Source organism: Pagrus major, chromosome 2 (assembly GCF_040436345.1).
Source record: "Pagrus major chromosome 2, Pma_NU_1.0".
In the NCBI taxonomy this organism is placed as follows: Eukaryota; Metazoa; Chordata; class Actinopteri; order Spariformes; family Sparidae; genus Pagrus; species Pagrus major.
Genome location: NC_133216.1, coordinates 22,725,608 through 22,746,381, shown reverse-complemented (window position 1 = coordinate 22,746,381; position 20,774 = coordinate 22,725,608). Strand labels below are relative to the sequence as shown.

Sequence of the window (20,774 nt, the reverse complement as noted above, 5' to 3'; positions counted from 1 at the left end):
AGCAGGGACGGATGTGAGGCTCCACCGATATGAATCAAAGTCAGATGTGTGCAAACATGACTAAGGACTTTATTAACCAAATCATTTTCCCCATAATATCCACAAATAAAAGTGATCTCTTTATATATATTCACATTGTATAATTTCATAGTGTGACAAAAATTCTCTTTTTTTTTGGATTTCCAGCCATTCCTATTAATTGTCATTTGATCAGTCGCCATGCAGTCGTCAGAAAGGTTGAAAAACATTACGATTGGTCAGCATTGGCGGTCGTTTCCGGCGTCACTCTTCTTCTCCTCCGTTGGCTCCTCGTAGTGCTAAAAACCCCGTCAGTTACCCAATCACAGATTTCATCACACTGCGACAATAAAATAAAAATAAATTAAGAAAGCAATGTTCTCCTGCAGAGTGCTCCAGAGTCCTCCTCCCTTTCCCTTCTTCTTTTTTAGATATTTTCTGTTTTTATATAATAATAATAGTAATAATAATAATGACTATAATTGTCCTTGATATAAATTCAATAGTATTTTTTCTCTTTCTCAAATTTTAAATAAATCATTTTGGCAATCCTCATATGTTGTCACTTCAGAATAAAAGAATACTCAAGTAGAAAATAAAAACTGTGAGAGAAAATTCATCAGAAGAGGAACGAGGTGTGAGAGAATGAAAAGAGTGAAAGCAACAGAGAAGAGCGAGAGAGGAAAGAAAGAAAAGAGTGAAAGAAAGAAAGACAGACTCAAAGAAAAGCATCCACTTCAGACGCATGTCAGAAACGGCTCTATATACAACAATTTCTGTTGTGGAAAACTGTCCATCCTGTGCCTGTCGTCTGTCTCTTGTCCTTCCTCCTCCTGTGTGTCTGCAGTAGTCCCGTTGTCTGAAGCAGTCCGCTGTGTGTCCCAGTGTTATACCAGAGTGTAAGACTTGGCATAGGGGTTGTTGCTCTGTTTCAGGTGTCCTCTGGAGTCCAGCAGTGACTCCTGGGAAGTGCTGAGCTTGGCAGCCTGTGCTTGGGCCAGGTCTCCCGAGGAGGAGACCTCCGCCCGGACCTCACCCCGGGCCTCCCCCCTCTCTCGGACATCCCTGTGGGGGAGGGTGGAGGCAGTTCCTGGCTGCCACTGCTGCACCTCCCTGGGTGAGGGCACTTCCATGGGGGTGGGCTCCATGGGAGGGGGCCTCTTCAGGGTACGGCTCCTCTGGGGTTCCAGGCAGGTCTGGCCCATGGCTCCTCCTCCACCTGCTCCTCTTGTTTCCCCTGTAGCACCAGCACCAACTCCGCTTGCTCCTGCTCCTCCTCCTCCTGCTCCTCCTCCACCACCTCCTCCTCCTCCTCCACTGCTGCTGCTGCCACTGCTGCTGCTGACTCCTCCACTGCGAGCTGCCAGTGGCACGCCACGGTTCAACAGGAAGTCCATACGGAGGTAAGGCGGCAAGTGGACCAGCTCTCCTCCTGGGAGACAAAACACAGGAGAGACACAGGTTTAGTTCAACTACGGTTTACAGTCATATTCTGATGTGTTGCTGGACAATAATGAAAAAACATTAAAGCAGTGCTGATCGTCTTTATGGATAGCAGAACAAGCTATGGCCACTAAAAATGTACAAGAAAGGTGAAAGGCCCTCTCTAGAGTCAGTGTTTGGTTTGTCCATGGCTACTGTAGAAACACGGTGAACTCCATGGAAGAGGACAGCTCTGTCGATACCAATCTACTTCTATTATAATGAATATTATATTCCATTTCTGCCAATGTATCCTCCTAAATCCTACACACTGGACCTTTAAAAAGTTGAGAACAAACAGCAGGCAGTTGTTTATTTACACATCCAGCAGAGTCAGACTTGGAGACGCCATCTGTGTATGTATGTCCAATATTTACTCTTCCTTTTTGCTCATTTTTTTGGTTTTCACCACAACACCTAGGGGAAATATCTCTATTTCACCAGCTGTCTGTCTGCTGTTCGGTGCTGGGCAAGTTAAATTTAACTAATTTAAAGCTTTTTATTCATTTTAGCTTTTTTGATGCAAACTCTGATGGTGGGATTTCAAACAAGTAAATGTGTCAGTCATTAAAACCAAAACAATGAGCCCAAAAGACACTAAAAATATCAGAGGTGCAGATGGAAAGTTGTCAGATAAGACATGACTGCAAATAGGATGATACAGTATTTCCAGACCGCAGAGGCCTCATGACCATGATGACATCCACCCAAGAGTATCTGCTCGTCCCTGTAGGAGCTCTCTGGGATCCCCAGTGTGTACAGTATGTGCTCTCAACAGGTCTGAGTCTCTCCACAGACTCCATTTGCATTATTCCATCCTCTCTGTTTGAATGAACTGCACAGAGAGAAGAAAATCCATATTTAACTCACATTCACGCTGCTACATGTTCTCACCTCGGGCCCCTCTGGGATTATGATTCACATAACTATTATTTTAATGTGATACCAATTTTCACCAAGTGTGACTCTATTTGATTTAGTGGCTGCTATCAGGAAATATGTGCAGAACATAATGCAATAGGGCGGTGAATGTTACAATGTTATCTTCGCTATCATTGTTGCACTATTAAACCTTAGAGATTATTATATATTAGATTATTGAGTTACATTTTCTTACTGTGATGAAGCTGAACGATGGGATATGTCTCACCTGCAGGCCTATATATATATATACATATATATATATATATATATATATATATATATATATATGTATGTATATACATATATATATATATATATATATATATATATATATATATATATATATATATATATATGTATATATGTATATATATACAGCACCGATTCAGCTTGCGTTCAGTAATCATCGAACGCCCTCTCTGCTGAGATGCACTGTAGGAGAGGAGGAACTGGAGCCTTCTCAGACAGATTAACTTGTAAAGGCCCATAGCAAGATAAACCAGGTCAGATTTAACACCTTGACTGAGTGATATACAACGATTAAAAGCTGTCTTTTCAATCTTTAACCAATTGTCTGAAGTGTTAGATAAGCAGTAGAGACAAAGAGGGAGAGACACTTTGATTCAGTTCGGTGAGTTTATGGTACCTCTACTGCTACTGTACCCCTTTCACTGATTGGATTACATATTTAACAGAGCAAATTACTCTTTCACAAACGGTTACAGTGGGCAACACTGGAGATTCAACCCTTGATGAGCTGAGGATCTGTGTGCGTTGTTTCATGACTACTGAGGAGTTCATCTCCACATCCATCTTTCAGAAGACCGGAGATCAACGAGCGTTTACAGCACAGGTGCGCGATTCTTTGCTAAAACCACTATTCAACACGTGCTCTCTCTCCCACACGTGCAGACACACTCACATGTACACAGCCCACGTGTGCACCAATGTAAGTATATACTGTGCGTATGCAAACACATATATTCCCTGCCAGCTACTGAGCACTCAGTGCAGACAAGGCCGTCAGATTCAACCCAACATGCGACCTTGGAGAACAGATTTCTGGGTTCACAGGGAGAACGCGTAATTTACTGTGTTTCATAATAAGCCCTATTAGTGCCAGTAAAGATGATGAATGGCTAGGAGTGTTAATTGAATAAATATAGATTAGAGTGTTTCTGTGGGAGCTCATTAGAAATGTAGTTTGAAAATTCATCAGCCAGTAAATTGCCGATCGTACAGTAATGGGACAGTATGTGTAACCACAATACAACAGCAACTCTCTGCCAGGCCATTAATCTGTGTAAGTGTCTGCTGCATCTTCGGCCGAAGGGCAATGTTTTAATATTCTCTCACCATATTTCCATATTGTGCATGTCACTCAGAACACACAACATATTTACAGGCCTGTCATAAGCTGCCTGCTGCCTTTAATCGCCAGCACTGCTGTAAAAGTTTATGAGCAAACTGCTGAGGAACAAGCTGTAATGGGACACAGCTCTGCTCTTATGAGGCACTAAAGAAGAAGAGCACAAATAAATAAACTCTCAAAACAACATCATCAGGTGAGAGTGGTTACATGAAATAAGAGAGAGAGAGATGACCTTTGCGATGGACGAGTGAGGTCAGTTCAGGTCAGTCAGATGTAACAGAGACAGAGACGGGGTTGAAACTGGGTCATTCACCAGCTGTCAGTCAAACTGGCCTCCGCACTGGGTCTGGGTTTCAATACATTGATACTGTAATACGCTCTACTTTGTGTTTGTAGAAGTGTAGGGAGAACACTTTTAGTGCCTTGTCTCCTAGTAATTTAACTATAGATCAGGGTGCCCAAAACTTTTTCCCCTCGGGGGGCCACAACATAATTGTTGGCCATAACCAAACACCTATTGAATTGTATTGCTAAGATGCTAAATGGTACTGATGTTGATCCACTAATTTAGAATTCCTCCCCTTTAAAATGAAATGTTCAACAATCACCACCACCATTTCTACATACTTTCAGTCATGTACCATGGTTGGAGAAGTTAGTACAAGAAATTAACAGTAAACCTTTTTATATGCAGAATTTGATTCTTTTTCAGCCCTCTAGATCCAGTGATTAAAATAATATGTGTAAATCTAACTGCCCCTCGCTGTATCTGGGTAATTATTGAATGTCAGATTGCTGCAGGCGTCTCAGAAAACCATGTCTCTATATTTTTACAGTTCATTGACTATAGAGTCAGCTGAAATACACAGACATGCTAACACACTAATGAAAAGACACATTACACATTGAGGTCTGACTCCCTACTACCAATTTTCCTGCTCAAACCAAACATGCATTATCCTTTTTGGACAATGTCAAAACACAACTCGTTACATAGTCAATAGTCAACAACCCACCAAGAAACTTTAGAGGCCACGCAGCCTATAATCTATCCCCCAAAGTAACTGACACCAGAGTCTAGCACTCAGCGATGAAACACCAACCTGAAAGGCCAAGAGTCTGGTATTACACCGAACTGTCTCCAATGTGGCGGTAAAGTGCTGTTTTGTACTGAGTGACAATAGTTCCAGATAAGGTTGACACATAGCCTTTAGTTGCCCTCGCTCCCTGGTGAACTGGTGATATGAGTCTGCTCTGCTGTGCACAAACGTTCAAAACATAATGAGGGCTGAAACTGAAGACGCAGATCTGATGGCCTCAACTCTTGTCTGGTCAAATTGTGGATTCTGAGACCACGTACCCTTGCGTGCACACACACACACACACACACACACACACACACACACACACACACACACCAACATTTCTGGTTCCCTGACAGGACACCTCCAACAACGCTAATTATCAGTAGCCCCAGACACACTAACAGGACAGCAGATGGGGTGAAGGATGAGCTGTGTACATGTGTCAGGGAAACGGTGTCTGTGAGTCTGAGTGTCTGTGCTTCTGTGTGTGGTCAGCAGCCCGTCAACACACTCTGCTAGAACTGGTAATTGATCTGCAGGGCTACCCGGAGGAACACAGGGTCACATAAGGTAAGACGACTACAACCTGAGAGGAGAGCACAGAAGGTTTTTTTTTTTTCAAACTGCAAATGTAATGAAAGGCTTGTGAGATAGAGCTACTGTGTTGTTTAACAACTAACATCATTTACTGGGGAAAAGTTTTCTCTTTTCTTTCACTAAAAGGCATTTTATTTCTTACAATAAAAGGGAATCCCTAGGGTGCCGTTGCAACTGCATCTCATAATGCTCGTTCATGATGTGTGATTGGAATGCTTTCTGTCTTAGGGCTCTAAATGTTGGAGGAAAACAAAGTGCTACTCACACAAAAAATGTAACACTTCCAGAGGCTAATGTACAGAATAATGATTTAATGAGACTGCACTGTAGTATACAGTATGTAGCAGCTGTGTGAATGGATTAAAGGCTGATCCAAGTTGAATAAAAACAGAAGTGTAGTAGGTTGAGGTGTCCATCAATATCCTTTTTTACAGTTAATTAAGGAGCTTCCACAGACAAAAGTAATACAAGATATGCAACCTAATTTCTTACAAACTGTTTGATAAAACAGCTTGAAACAAAGACATCAGAATAATTGACAACTGATCTTTCAATAGAGAACATATGTGACACCAGATAAAATAGTCTAGTCTAAAAGATTGCTAATGGATTACAGAAAAGTGTTTAAATACACAGTAAAAAGTTAGTTATCCCGTCTTTTTTTGTTCTTTCTTCACTTTTTCTTTTTGTAAGTGTATAAATCTATCCAATTATGTGTGATTTGGCTAATCGGACCAATCATATAAAACTACACTTGACTGTTAGCTTGTGGATTGTAGTAGCAACGGAAGCAGATTAAAATAACAGTGGGAGTTGTATGTTTGTATATAAAAAGCTATTATTGTCGGCAAAAATCCTGGTTGTTTAGTTGTGACATCACAACCTTACAGAAGTCCTGCCGCTTGTTTAAAGACACAGTTTCTGAATACAGACTGTGTGCATTTCTCCATGGTACTTTCACAGTATCTTTACAGCACCTAGACCTGCTTTATAACCAAAAAACAGGAAATCTCACTTTCTACAACACAGGACCTTTAAATCCCTCTTCTCACCACATCCTGCCCGCTGAAATGGAAAAGGGTCAGAGGGGTTGCTCGATGATTGTAAAGGAAATAAATGGTTGTATGAGTTGTTTGTTAAACTTCACTTCCTCACCAGGTCTGTGCGCCTTGGGCACGGCCATGTTCATGACCCGGCTGACATCCTGAGGTTTGGGCGGCGAAGCGGTAAAGCGGCAGATGCCCGATTCAGACGGCGTGCTGGAGGTGAGGCTGTCGGTGTAGTCGTTGGTCCCTGCTGTCATCTGCTCGGATGAGGTATCAGAGATGAAGCACTCAGTGATGGTGAACTTAGCGTGGCGGAGCTGCTCCTCCATCTTGGCGTGCTCGTAGGCTCTGGCCAGCTCCTCGTAGGTGGAGGATGCACTCTCTGTTGATACCATGCTGCTCCGTGCGCGATCTGATAAATACATGTTACACGTCAGGATTCACTAGTTTAATCACAGTGCAGCACTTGACTTTATAAAATGCAAGAAAACTTTAACTTTAATTATGTTTTTTTCTGTGTTTTTTGTGGTATCTAATACAGTCAGAGGAACTATGTAGGTTTAAGTTGGATTCACACCCTGGAAGCCTCAGCCAAGAGTACGCCCAAAAGTTGCACTTTCAAATGGAAAAAACTACTGCCAATATGTTTTGAATCACACAGAGGCTGATGTGAGAGCCAATCAGTTCGCATGACACTTGAAAATATCACAAAAGCAACATGATTTCTGTCACACACCCCAACTTTCTAACTTTAGTTATAAACAAAAGCTGCGGGTTCATGTTGTTCCTGGATAGCTGTGACAGTCACCCTCCACCCTGCTCTACTCTACCTGTATCCTGTGAGGGGCTGACGCTGTAGCTGTCGCTCTCCTTGTCCACAGATCCAGTGGCGCGTGGTGTGGGGAGTCTCCAGTCAGTGGTCAGGGTGTGTGAGGAGCTGGTGGGGTGCGGCCTGTTCAGAGTCCACTGGCTGGCGTAGCGGCTCCGTGCCGCGGCAGGACCAGCTTTGGCAGTGCGTCTGGCAGTGGGATCTGGTGAGGAGAGGACAGGACAGGTCGTTGGAGAACAGAGTTAATAACAGCTACTCCAAGTCCACTGTAACAACATTAACTAGCACTTTACTCCGACTAGATCATTTTGTTTTGCTTCATCTGCCAATTACGTGCTGACAAATGTTTTAGATTAGCATATTTTTCATACATTTAGATATTTAGAACGACTCTGTGGGATCTGAACACAAGTCTGAGGCTTCTATTCTGCGATTTAATAGATATTAGTGCAGTAAATCCTTATTACACTAATAAGCATACAACCCTGATTCCAAAAAAGGTTGGGATGTTGTGTATAACCTAAATAACAACAGTCATTTGCAAATAAGCTTTGCTGACAAGGTTTTACAACCTGTTCCTGAGCCCACGTAGTTTTATCCTTTATACAGTCATGTGTTTCACAAAGTAGTTAACCTCGTCCCAGCCTTGCTGGTGAACGACTGAGCCCCCTCGAGGATGCTCCTTTCATACCCAATCATTATACTATCATCATTTTTTCAGATTTTTTGATCATTCCACAACTTTCCCAGTCTTAAGTTGCTCCTGTCCCAACTTGTAAGAAATATGTTGCTGGCATTAAATTCAGAATAAGCAGATATTTACAAAAATCAATGAAAGTGTGGTTAAATATTCAAAACAAATTGTTTTTGTACTGTTTTCAATTGAGTTTATGTAAAGAAAGGATTAGCAAATGATCACATTGTGTTTTATTTATGTGTTACACAGTGTCCTAACTTTTTCGTAATCAGGGTTGTGCTTGAATAAAAGAGTAAATCATTATTCCATTCATAAGCAAACATCTTTTGCTTGATAGTACAAATTGCATTCTTTTAAATTTGACTTTCAAATCTAATTATGAGAATTGTGTTTATCTCCAGAAGAGTATTACATGTCCAAATTATTCTCTCAATCATTTAATGAAAATAAAATACTTTCGTCATCATTGTACTTAATAAAGATGTCTTTTGGGCTGGCATGAAACAAACAAACAAATTCAAGCCAACAGGGACACATCTGCTGCCAGCAGCTGCGGCCTGATGCTCCATAGACACAAACCTGCAAGACAAAGTTAACAGTCGACCCTATTTTTTGATTATTCACACAGCGACCACGTTAACATCCAAACTACTGTTTCGATGTGTCCATCAGTAACCAAAATGGACATGATTTGTAGCTGCAGTCTAAGAACGAGAGGGTGAATATATGTCTGTCCTGCTGTGTTCTGATACAAATCTACAGTTTACCTGAACACTGAACACCGAACATTACCATCCCACAGCTCAGTGCAATGACATTATCATCAATCTTGAGCTCTTACTGTCTCCATACAGACATATAAATAGTATCATATTCAGCCTGACCCAGACAGGCTGCTGCTCTGTGCACCGCTGGGCCAAATCAGAATGAGAGCCTTTAGAAAAGGCCTGGATTGGATCTGTGCAGAGAAGAATGGTGCCGGTAATAGTAGTAGGTCAGACAGTAATTCTATCAGAGGGGATGGAGGGATGAAATGATGGAGGTGTTTGGCCAACAGAAATAAAAGGCATGAGTCAGCAAAGTGGGTTCATGCCCCGCTGGCCAGGCTAAACGAACCAATCAAACGACTATATGCTTGTGTGTGAATGCATGTGTGTGCGATTGTGACGAGTGTTGAGGTTGTGTTTGTAGGTCTGTGTTAGTGTGGAACTGTGATATTGTTTTTTGTCAAGTTTTACGACTGATGACGGTGTCTGGATGAACAACGAAAGGTCTTGTTTCTTTTTCTTAGTCGAGTGATTTTAATTCATAAACCTTTTGTGCTCTGGCGTCAAGGAGTGTGTCCAATACTGTAAAATTAGAAACAGAATTTAAATTTGAATCACTCAACTGGCACAAGATTATCTGCATGTCTATCTGTACTAAAACTATTACCAAAGTGAATATTAGTTATTTGATTGGGAAAATATCAAGATTTCGCACTGTTTGCACAAAATAATTTCAGAGCATCACTAATCTGATTGTGCAGGTCCAACTGGCCAGTTGGAGCGGGGCAATCAGGTGAGGACGTGTCAAGAAGAGGCAGGGAGATCGCTACTCTTCATCAGTTCTGCTTCAGTGGAGCTCAAACAGCAGAAGCCCAGAGGCCACTGTGCAGCGTGGCTGCTGTGTCTTTGTAATCTCGCTGCTGGAAGGCTGCTCACATGCTGTATGAGGGCAGTCTACGGTTAAGCTAAGACAAGGTGGAAAAGCTATTTGCTGCGCACGTAATTCAGATGAATGCGCTTTGAAATGCTATTACCAGTGTTTATTTTTTATGGTGCTGAGGCAAATTTCTTTTAAAGTGACATCCAGCTACAAGAATATAACGATGTAGATTCAGCAGGGAAATTAGCAGAGCAAAGATTCATGGCTGCAGAGTAACCAAATAAAAACACGACCCCCGCTTTATCCACAAGACACTTTTTCAACATTAGGTTATTATTAGTAACACAGCACTAGCACAATAGTATTCATGTTAGTAGTAAAGGAAGTAAATGTTGAGCACTGACGGTGGTGGGACTCACTGGTTCCAGGCCTGGCATCGGACACGTCTACCAGTGGTCCAGTGGCCTGGGACAGAGACTGGTAGTGGACTGTGTGGGTCACTGTGGAGGATTTTTGCTTGTTGGTCTCCCCAAAGTCATTGTCTGTCAACAGCACGGTGGACCTGTCATCTGAGAGACAGAAAAACAACAGAGACAGAGGGGGAAAGGGGAAGCAGGATGGAAAAGAAGGAAAACATTTGACAGAGATAGAAGAAGAACTATCAGTCATATTCATAATGAATATGGTGACCAATGAGCACATGGTCTCATTTAGAAGTATCTTACCAATCGTCTCCATGGTGTCCCTCTCCTCAATGAGGAGCTGGGCTCTGGGGATGTCGATGTGCATTCTTAAAGTCTGCTGCTGCTTGTTCACTGTGTCTGGAGTCCGAGTGTTCTTACTGAGGAGGTTAATGAATAAAAAAATCCATTACTTTTTAGCTGCGTGATTCTGCATTGTATCGCAGAAATGCTAATTCAATTTCATTCGAGTTGATAAGTAGCTGTAAGAAGGCAAGAGGGACGGCATATCCGTGGGGCAGTGTATTTGATTTTTACTGATGGGTCCTGTAACTCTGGGCTACATTGTGATTTATGTTCGCTGCCTAAAGAAAAACTGCTGGCATAAATTAAAAATAAGTGCACATACCTCATCAGCATTTCCGCCAGGCTTTTGGCATCTGTGAAGTCAGCAAAGAGGGCGTTAATACCATAATGTCCTAGTTGATAAACTACAGCAGTGAAAATACTGTACAATCACTGACAATGACAGTTAGAAAAAGGCAATAAGAGCATGTCAGAGAGTCAGAACATTTGACATGGAGCTGTTTGACCTGAAGCGACAACTACTTTTTACAGTTCAGACACACTTGAGTGTCAAAAGATTTGAAGAACATAGCACATTTTCTTTCATCTGTGTGCTTATAGATTTCAGAGTATGTTTACCCGTAGGCAAACAGGTAGGCAGGTGTTTCAACATCTATGTACACAGTATGCAAATATGCTTAAGGGTTTAATAATGTGCAGTCTTCTTTATGTTATTTAGATTAAGTGCATGTTTTTTTTTACTTGAGCTGCACGAAAACCCACCTCTGAGTCTCTTAAGCCTCTGCTCCCTCCTTCTCCTCTTTAGCACCATGAGCATGATAAAGACCAGTACAGCTACCACCAGAATAGAGGTGATGGTCACCACCATCTTTAGACCGCCGCTGCCTGACATGTTATCTGAGATGGGGTCTCCGGTCTTCAGCAGGGGAGGGATGGTACCTTGGAAAGAAACACATTCAGACAGTCATGAGAAACGAATACTCAGACATCAAGAGCCTCATCTGAATGAATGTTTCCTTGATGTGATATGACATCCTTGTTTAAAAATAAACAATATTTTGCTCATTTTATGCAACACCAAATAATAATAATAATAATGTGCAACAAGGTTTAAAAACAATGATTCCTGCAAGTAAAAGGTAAAAAAAAAAAAAAATCATTTTTGTGCAGCTCAGTCAAGGATTATAGTGATGAAAACTGCTCAGGGATTTAAGTTTGAATATTGACTTTTTATGTGCAGCCTTCAAATCCCTTAAGCAGCATTCCAGTTGATTTAATAACCAATTCTGCCTGTTCTTGACTCATTAGAAAAGTAGTTTAGGCCCTTTATGAGCTTCTAACTTCAGCTTTGTAAATGTTATTACTTTTGATATTACTAGTTTAATTAAGCATCCATCAATCCATTTTTTAAAAAGGGAGTCTGCAGCCACTCTCAGAACACACTGGCTTTAACCTAGGAAGAGCCAACACATAACATACAGATGAGCACATTCACATCTAGAGGCAAATCTAAGTCTTTAGTTCACCTGAAGTTAATTTCTTTGGAACTGTGGGAAAAAAATTGATGCAGACATGAGGAAAAAAACAAAACAAAACAAAACAAAACAAAAACAATTGGGATCTTCAACTGCTTTAAAAAACATGAATATTTCCTGCCTTCCCTGGGTTTAATCTCATGGATGAAATATATATTTTTCTCTTTGGTCATAGTACATTGAAGCTGGGGCACCAGGTTTGTGGGAGACTGAACATGTGCTGTAAGTCTCCTGGGCTGCTGCTCAACAGCTGAGCTGAACGAGAGACTGACTGTCAAACTGACAATAGCATCCACACAAACATGCCCACACACAGACACACACATGCAAAAGAACATCAACTCACACATAACATCTTGACAGGCAGCTTACACGTCTCAGCAAAACCCTTCAAAGGAAATTAATGAACAGTCTGGAGTGCAGCACAGCTCTCACCACCTCCTATCCTTCTTTACAGCTTATACACTTCCTTTGTGTATGACTGACACAATCTGTAGCCCAAGGCGAATTAAGCTACACCATGGCCCTGTGGAGAATTTGAAGACCAGCCCCGTTTTCTTACTCAGCTGAGCCGTCAGAATACTTGTCAATTTGTTCAAAGGCTGACAAAAATGTGGTTTTGACAAATACTCTTAAGGCATAAACTTGACTGTAGGGCAGAACTGCAGAATGGCACTCCAAGCTGAAACATTGCACAAACAGATGTAATAAAGGGTGCAACTCTGTTTTAACTGATGATGTAATAGTTAAAAAAACAGTAATTTCAACCAGTCAAACCAGTAAATAATTTTAAACTCTGTCTAAGTTCTTCCCTTCGCCCTCAACTCTCCTTCCTCTGACTAGACACCATAAATAAAAGTATAAAATGAGTATAATATGGGACCTTTAAACTGGATGAAATCTGATATAAAAGAATCCATTAAGGAGAACAGACAAGAAGAAAACCCTTTTCACTGGTCTTTATACTTATCTCATGTTCTCGGTCATTCATGTTATCTAATGTGTGGCCATATTTTCAGTTTGAAGTTAAGTTGTATTACTTTTTTTAAGGTTCTTAAATTACCCCTGAGTTGCTTCGGATGCTGATCCAATGATCCTCTATATCTGAGCAACTCTGTGACAATCTGTTTAATCCAAACTCACTTCCGTCAGCATTGAGAGTAGCGAATGTGATCCTCTTTTCTGCTGAGCCGGCGCTGTTGGTGACCTTCATCTGCAGTTCGTACCAGGTCGCTTCCTGCAAGTCGTACAGGATGTAGCTCTTGGTCAGCGATGTGCGCTGGGCAGTGGTCCAGGTGGCCGAGTCCACAGCACGGTACTCCAGTATGAAGGAGGTGATTGGACAGCCGCCGTTGTTCCAGCCGACCAGGTTGAGCCTGGCCCTGGTGGAGTTGATGCTGGTGAAGAGTTCATGTTCTTTGGCAAATTGCGGTTCTGAGGAGAAGACGGAGAGAAAAGATGATCAGCCTCTCACAGTTTGAGATCTAAGTTTTGCAAAGTCGAACCATTAAAACTTTTGTGGCCATTAAGAAAGTCAAATTAATAAAAGTAAACCAGCTCAAAGGAATATGAACAGGAGTTCTGAGTTATTTGTTTTTAAGATCAATGAAAACAAAATCGTACCCCGTCATCAAATTTCAGCAGCAAAGCACAGAAAATATTCCCTTACCTACTTTAATTCATTTTACCGCAACAGTTATTAGAGAGCAATTGAAATATATTTATCGGAACACGGCTCCCAAAAGAAGTTGCTTCGAATGATCTCAGACAACATGATTAGTTGTTATCACAGAACTGCATTTTGACTGAGACTCAGAACTCAAAATGTAACAAATTTGTTCCCCCAGGACGGCACTCCTTACCTTTTCCATGTGTCTTAGCTTCAATGATCTCACTGATGCGCCCGGGTCCCACTGCATTCTGCGCTGTCAGGGTGAATTTGTACCAAGTGCCGCACTTCAGGTTCTCCAAACGGTATGAACGTTCACTGGGGCTGATGGGAAAACTTCCCCACTGCTCGCTGTTGTCTTCTGAGTACTGCAGGATGTAACCTGGGGAAAGAAAAGTGAAAGAGAGGGGGGGCAGAAGATTAATAATTAGTAACTCTACAAAAAATACTTTTCTGCTTTTATTTAAACATAAATTACATGTCTTACTTATAAAACCATCATTTTGTCATATTGTCATAAATATTATGTCATATGTCTATTATTACTGTAGGAATCTCACTATGAATGCACATTTAAAAGGTCCAGTGTGTAGGATTTAGTGGTATCTAGCAGTGAGGTGAACAGCTGAACACCCCTTGTCTCACCCTCCTAAACCGTGACCACGAAAAATGCAAGAGGCCCTCTGTAGAGCTAGCGTTTGGTTTGTGTGTTCTGGGCTGCTGTAGAAACATGACGGACTCCGTGGAAGAGGACCTGCTCCCTCTGTAGATATGCTGTGTTCCTACTGTATCAAACGAAAGTTACCATTTTAACCAGTAATTGACTTGTCAATACAATTCCTACCAAAATCCAAGTGTTAATAATCGTTGGAAATGTATACCCCGATGTATTTATTTCATTTTACCTGGTTTGGAGCTGGATAACATGTTAGTAACTCATGATATAACAACTATGAATCCTCACATCAGCCTCAGCTTCAGTCCATTAACCAAGGTAACAACGCCTAACTTGAGCTGAACAGTAGTCAGTAGTAGTTTTTTGCAGTTGCTGATAGACTACAGTCATTGGTTTTAGTCAAATTAAGTAAATAAGTAAGTGTCAAACATGTGGGAAGTGTTTGTGCTGTTTGCCAACAACAACAACAAAGGCAGAGCTCACTAACATCGTTGAGATCACTAACAACATGGAGATTTCATGGCAGTCCATCCAATTATTCAGTTATAGTTGTCTGGTGTTACGGTGACAGTCTGAGGACAAGCCGACCGACCAGCACTGCCTTCCCCAGAGCCCGCTGCAAGCCTGGCTAAAAATAGACAATTGCAAGCTTAGGTGTGTGTGTTTTGGTGATGGATGACGCTGTAAGCAGGGAAGCAAAACAAATATCAGAGAGAAGGTATCACGGGCAGCTTTTATAGCGACTACAACTCTACAGGCAGGAACCGCATGATTAGGAGCAATGATAAATCACCACAAATCGTCTGACTGTGATTGCGCTTTCTTTAAGATGGAGCGCTTTAATCTTTCACTTAAACAGACCTAATCTTCCTCGCTGCTTTTTAATCTACCTTTTAGGACTTGGGTATTCAGCCCGACCCCCAAATAATGAGAAACGGGAGCAAGAACAGGAATGTTAGACCAGAGGAAAGGAGGAGGTGACATTGGCTGTCATGGGGAGCTGAAGGGAGATGATTCTTCTTATATAAAGTATAATGCATGTGGTTGAAGCATGTTTGTGTGTATACATTGTTGTAGTGAAACTCTTCACTGTGCTGTTTCAAACTCGTTTGTTGAGTGTGCTTGTTTGCCACTGTGTTGCTCTCACCTCGGATGGAGCTCCCTCCGTTGTCTCCTGGTATCCATGACAATGTGATTGATGTGGTGGTTGTCTTTGTAACTGTGAGGCGTGGCTGGTCAGGAGGGACTGAGGACAAAACAAAAGTTCACCGCATGGTTAGTATTTGTTTTAAACTGCCTCATGTGTCCTTGTGTAATATCCAAATCACAGGGGCCACAACCTTTTTGATAAATGTACAATATGTAACAAAACAGCATTATAGTGAAGTACTGTAGTGATGCAGAGATGCCCTGACCTACAAACAACAAATGTCACATTGTCATGATTTCAATTGTTTTTTTCTGTGAACAATTTTTTTTAAATAGACTTAGAAAAACATAAACTAACTGAAACAATATCATGCACACATTACAAAACTAACTAAAATACTATAAGTATATACCGTACGGGAAATGTCTTTAGTTTTAGTATTTGTCAATTTGGTCAACTGTGTCAGCACAACAAGCATGAGGAGGCACTGGTGTATATGTTTACTGAGACCGGGATGTCAATTACTTTACACGAAGTATTGTTTTTGTATTGTAATATCTATTTTGAACGTATTAAATCTTGCTCCTAACAAATACCCCCATGTTAAATAAGAAAAAAAAACATAAGTAAACTAAAACTAAACATTTTTAAACAATAGAAATTGGACATTGGACACTAAACTGAATCGAAAACAAAGAATAACTGAACTGAACACAAAACTAAAACGCCCCAGTAAGGACACCACACTCCTGTCCAAGGTAGAACGACCATTTGTTGAGGATTATATTTGAAAGGTTTGAGTTTAGGAGATGTGATGGGCTAAGAAACATTATATAACCCAGCAGCTGTTCGAGCTCAAAGCACATGAGCAACATCTGTTTGACTGCTTGCCTTGGACCTGCAGGTTAAGTGTGATCTCGTCTGACCCCCAGTTGTTGCTGGCCACACAGCTGTAGTTCCCAGAATCCTCTGCTTTCACCGTGCGGATGATGAAGCTGCCGTTGCCGTGGACACTACGACGACCATCCACCAGGACAGGTGTGGGTGTCCCATTAGTGCTGGAGAGAGAGAGACACAATGTCAGGACAGTTATTACTACAGGCCAGGAAGAAAAGACATAATGTTGTTAGTTGGATACTGTGTCTGTACTGAGAAGTGCTGCATGATTGTTCATGTGTGACTTACTTTCCCTTGAGCCACTTGATGGTAGGAGGAGGGTCTCCAACAGCCTTGCATGGTAATACAATGTCCTTCATCCAGGGTGTGGTCACTGTCCCATTGAAGGTCAGAATCCTGGCTGGAGCTAAAAACAACACAAATACACAACTTTGTTGGTTGGTTAAACAAAGACGCCTTCATAGACAGTCAAGAAAATAAAACAGTGTTACACATTTTTAAATGTGATTGATGTTTAATGCACATCCTTTTTATCTGTTGTCATCTATAATTGCCAGAAATGGTGACTTTGATACTAAGTTTGCACATTCCTAATCACTTATTTATACCTTAATGAAACCAAAATAGTCTAATGATAATTAAGAATCATGGACTTATTTACCACACATTTTAAGTATAATACTGACAACAAGTGTTGGGGGAAGTATTCAGATCCTTTACTTGAGTATAGTACTAATATCACTCTCAAAAACACAGGTCCTATCACTATTGCAAAGCAGTCCAATGCCTGAGTGGCAATATCTTAGACGACCACAGCAATCCTTTGAATCACCACTTTTAGCTGCTGCCCTCACAGCAAAAGTAAAGAGCGCTCTGTGCCAAAAGGAACATTTATCGAAAATCATTTGTCCCTGCTGCAATAAAATACCTTAATCAGGAAAGACAGACACTTTTTGAAGTGAGTCTGCTACCTCAGCCCACAGCACTTTATATCTGTCTTTTTCTAAATTCAGAGTACTTGGTGCTCTTCTTAATGCAGATCCTATTGTGTTTCAATGTTAATGTGTTTTAAAGTGTCTTCTTTTGACTGTGACTGTTTTTTAATGCACCTTTTTGCACATGCAAGCAAAGACAAATTTCTTCATGTAGCACACAAAACGTAGACAATAAAGAATTTTCTATTCTATTCTAAAAGTCTGGATTGAAACCGTTACTTAAGCAAAAGTATGTAAATAAAATCAGGAAAATGAACATATGAATAAAATATTTAAAGTAAGAGTACTGTAATAGTGTAACTTTTATACTATACATCATTAGATTATAAATAAATAAATAGAGAAAAGCACAATTTTACTGTTGTTTTATTGTGGCACCTTCACACTGCTTGCTTTGTCCAACCAAGAGTACAGAACTATTAAAATGGATATAACGAGGAATAATAAGGAAAAGCATCAGATGCTTTGCACCAAACATCTGAGAGGATGGAACCAAGAAATGCTTTTACAAAAAATACTTGCAACTAAAGCTGTCAAATAATTGTAGTAAAGTAAAAGCAGAGTATTGCCCTCTGCGGTTATCGATAATGGATGGATGGATGGATTATTCATGCTTCGTGTGACAATAACTGCATGAATCTAAACTTCAGAGGTTACTGTCGGTGGAGCTTAGTGAGGGTGGTGTACCTTTGGCCAGAGGCTCCACTGTGATCTTCTCACTGTTGTTGCCGTGTCCTGCAGCCGTCACAGCCACCACCCAGATACTGTACTGTCTGTTTCGAGCCAGATTGGGGATCCTGTAGAAATACGCATCTGGAGACGCCTCAAACTCACTCATAACCTGTAAAACAGAGAGAGAGGAGAGATCATTGTATCACTGGACAGCAGCAGAGAAACAGATGAGAGCAACTCATCTGGGTACTTTGCCCTTGCATCATACCTCGGCCCTGTTTTGAGTGAGAACCGCCACTCTGATTTGACTGGTGGTAAATGAGGTCTTTGCAAGTTTAATAGTGTAAAATAAGAATACCTTATCACTTTTTAGCTATGGGGAGCCAAAATCCTACAGCTAGTCAGGCAAAACAATCATGTTATGTTGTTACTGATCTACGTTCTGCATCATTTTATAGAAAATAGGGGTTGATGAGTGTTTTTAGGTCTGCCTCCAACAAAGTGGACTAACCTGACATACACAATAACTTTATTAAATGTCCATTTAATATATTTCTATCATCTATCATTTTTTCTGTCATAAAGATGCTTATTTTGCTGTTTTGGTATTCAGTTCAATGTGACAAACTTCACAGTGGCAAACTGGGTAATACATTATAAAAACATGGCTGAACATCTTTTGGTATACAAATGCTAATACCATCGGATGCAGGTTAGAGCAGAAGACGATGTATTTCCTGATGATGCCATTGAGTTTGAGCGGAGGCAGCCAGGAGACAAACACCACAGAGCTGCTGGAGGCTGCAGCCTTGACCCCTGCTGGAGGGCCAGGAACTGGAAGAAGAAGAGAGCAGTGCAGGGTTCAGAGAAGCCAAGATAAAAACAGTGATTTTACATGGATGTGTACTTTCAGGATGTATTGCTACAAATCTCACTGAAATAAAGTGTGGGATGTATGTGTACTGTAAAGCATAAAGCAGATTAAATATCCCCAGTTTGTTTTATATCGTTGAAAAAAGGTCAGTAAATGTTTGGGTTATAAATGGGCAATATTATTCCTCCAGCACACAGCACCATTAATCCTTTAGTTGTTTTGTGCTACATGTTTTTCAGTAGCAACTAATGTTGTCCCAGAATTTAAAACTTTGAAGCAATACTAGTTTAACAAAAGGTACTGGGTACCTCTTCTGATACCACGTCGAGAAAAAAAGTCCTCGGCACGAAAAATGTGATGATTTTTTTATAAACAACCTGCACACTGTGCTGGTACAGAATAAGTCACTGAGCAAAGACCAACACATTTGTAAAAATGTTAAAATCTGTGCAGGCTTGGATTGAAAATCAGATTTTTTTTGGTACTTTGATACTTTCAAATATATAATTAATGGAGATATAAACACATGGTATCAAAGTATTCATAGTCATACCATCCTCTTTAGTGCGGACATAGATCTGTTCGCTGCGGACGCCATCTCCAGCGTTGGTGAAGGCTAAGACCTGGATGCTGTAGTTGGTGTACTTCTCCAAACCGTCCAGCTCGAGAGACGGCTGATTGGTGGTCACGTTCCTGATTTCTCCCAGTTCTGACACAGGACAGGAGACACGCTGAGTTAATTCAGTGCTGAAAATTTATTGAAATATTTGTTACCTGTTATTTAAGCTAAACATTTACCCCAGTCTACTGAGAGGATCAGCTGAGAATGTTCTGAATGTGTAGTATAGATCATGTATGAGAAACACTCCTCTGCATTATGAAGTGTTTTAACCCCCAAAAAACAGGTTTACTTTTCAATTTTGCTGATTCCTCTCTCCAGTCCTCTCCTTTCTTTTCCTCTCCTGCCTCATGCCCTGTCACTCAGAGCTGAGGCATTGGGCCTCACTGAGTTATTGCATTATGAATTATTGATGGAGAGCAGCCAGACTGCAGGTTGGATCACTGCTATACGGCGGGGTATACATTCAAGGGGAAAAACACAGACCTATTCCCTGTGTGCAATGCGGTTCTTGTATTTCTCCTGTTGGTCAGCTTTAGAAAAACGATCATTTGATTCTGTAATGTGGCACAACTTGCTTGAAAATCCGATGTTGTTCATCAAGTATGTAAATTGAAATGTATATCAAAAATGTATATTGTTAGAGGAAGTAAGTTGCTAAACATTCCAATAAAAATATAGGAACATGATGACCGTGTCATAATCATAAAGAAGGATGAGTCAGATACACAGTAGATAAGAGTGGTAAGTGAGCCACAATTGTCCCTTATGAGGAGAAAAAACCTTTACACACATGACAGCTTAAATAATCAGTTACACCACCTCTGCAGCTCTCAACAGCATTACAGTATGGAAATACCACAGCTTCCCCTGGTGGATGAACCATGACAACAAGCAAAACCAATGAAAAACCAACCCAAGTTAATGACAAATCAGACATGTTAAATAAACTGCATCGATCTGTCAGTGATATAAATGTTTAGGTGTGTTGATGTTCATACCTCCATCAGGCAGGTTGGCCCAGTAGATGACTCTGTATCCCTGCAGGTTTCCATTGAGAGCCTCTCGGGGCAGAGGCATCCAGGAGAGTGAGATCACCTCTGGGGACTTCGCCACAGCCAGGACGTTTTCAGGAGGCCGAGACGGCACTAACAGAGACACGGGGGGAGAAAAAGTGTTGACAAACGTAGGACATTACATATTATATTTAGTAAAATACTAAA

At 41.0% G+C, this 20,774-nt stretch overlaps 1 protein-coding gene across 6 annotated transcripts in view; it reads right to left on the bottom strand.

The window, feature by feature from the left end:
• Positions 1 to 735: 735 nt before the first annotated feature.
• Positions 736 to 20,774, bottom strand: part of dscamb (Down syndrome cell adhesion molecule b) — a 106,855-nt gene continuing 86,816 nt past the window's right edge. The window contains exons 16-33 of one of the 6 annotated variants that reach the window (XM_073489360.1): positions 20,553 to 20,699; positions 19,486 to 19,641; positions 18,759 to 18,892; positions 18,074 to 18,227; positions 16,680 to 16,797; positions 16,386 to 16,552; positions 15,492 to 15,590; positions 13,862 to 14,050; positions 13,143 to 13,433; positions 11,227 to 11,403; positions 10,787 to 10,817; positions 10,423 to 10,538; positions 10,102 to 10,266; positions 7,355 to 7,555; positions 6,634 to 6,936; positions 1,373 to 1,450; positions 1,055 to 1,231; positions 736 to 1,009 (exon numbers count right to left, since the gene is read on the bottom strand). In XM_073489360.1, coding sequence (XP_073345461.1) covers positions 906 to 1,009; positions 1,055 to 1,231; positions 1,373 to 1,450; positions 6,634 to 6,936; positions 7,355 to 7,555; positions 10,102 to 10,266; positions 10,423 to 10,538; positions 10,787 to 10,817; positions 11,227 to 11,403; positions 13,143 to 13,433; positions 13,862 to 14,050; positions 15,492 to 15,590; positions 16,386 to 16,552; positions 16,680 to 16,797; positions 18,074 to 18,227; positions 18,759 to 18,892; positions 19,486 to 19,641; positions 20,553 to 20,699 — 2,807 coding nt within the window. In that variant the 3' untranslated portion in view covers positions 736 to 905. Of the gene's footprint in view, positions 1,451 to 6,633; positions 6,937 to 7,354; positions 7,556 to 10,101; positions 10,267 to 10,422; positions 10,539 to 10,786; positions 10,818 to 11,226; positions 11,404 to 13,142; positions 13,434 to 13,861; positions 14,051 to 15,491; positions 15,591 to 16,385; positions 16,553 to 16,679; positions 16,798 to 18,073; positions 18,228 to 18,758; positions 18,893 to 19,485; positions 19,642 to 20,552; positions 20,700 to 20,774 lie in introns of all 6 variants that reach the window. The other 5 variants (XM_073489342.1, XM_073489371.1, XM_073489351.1 and 2 more) reach the window with 5 other exon arrangements.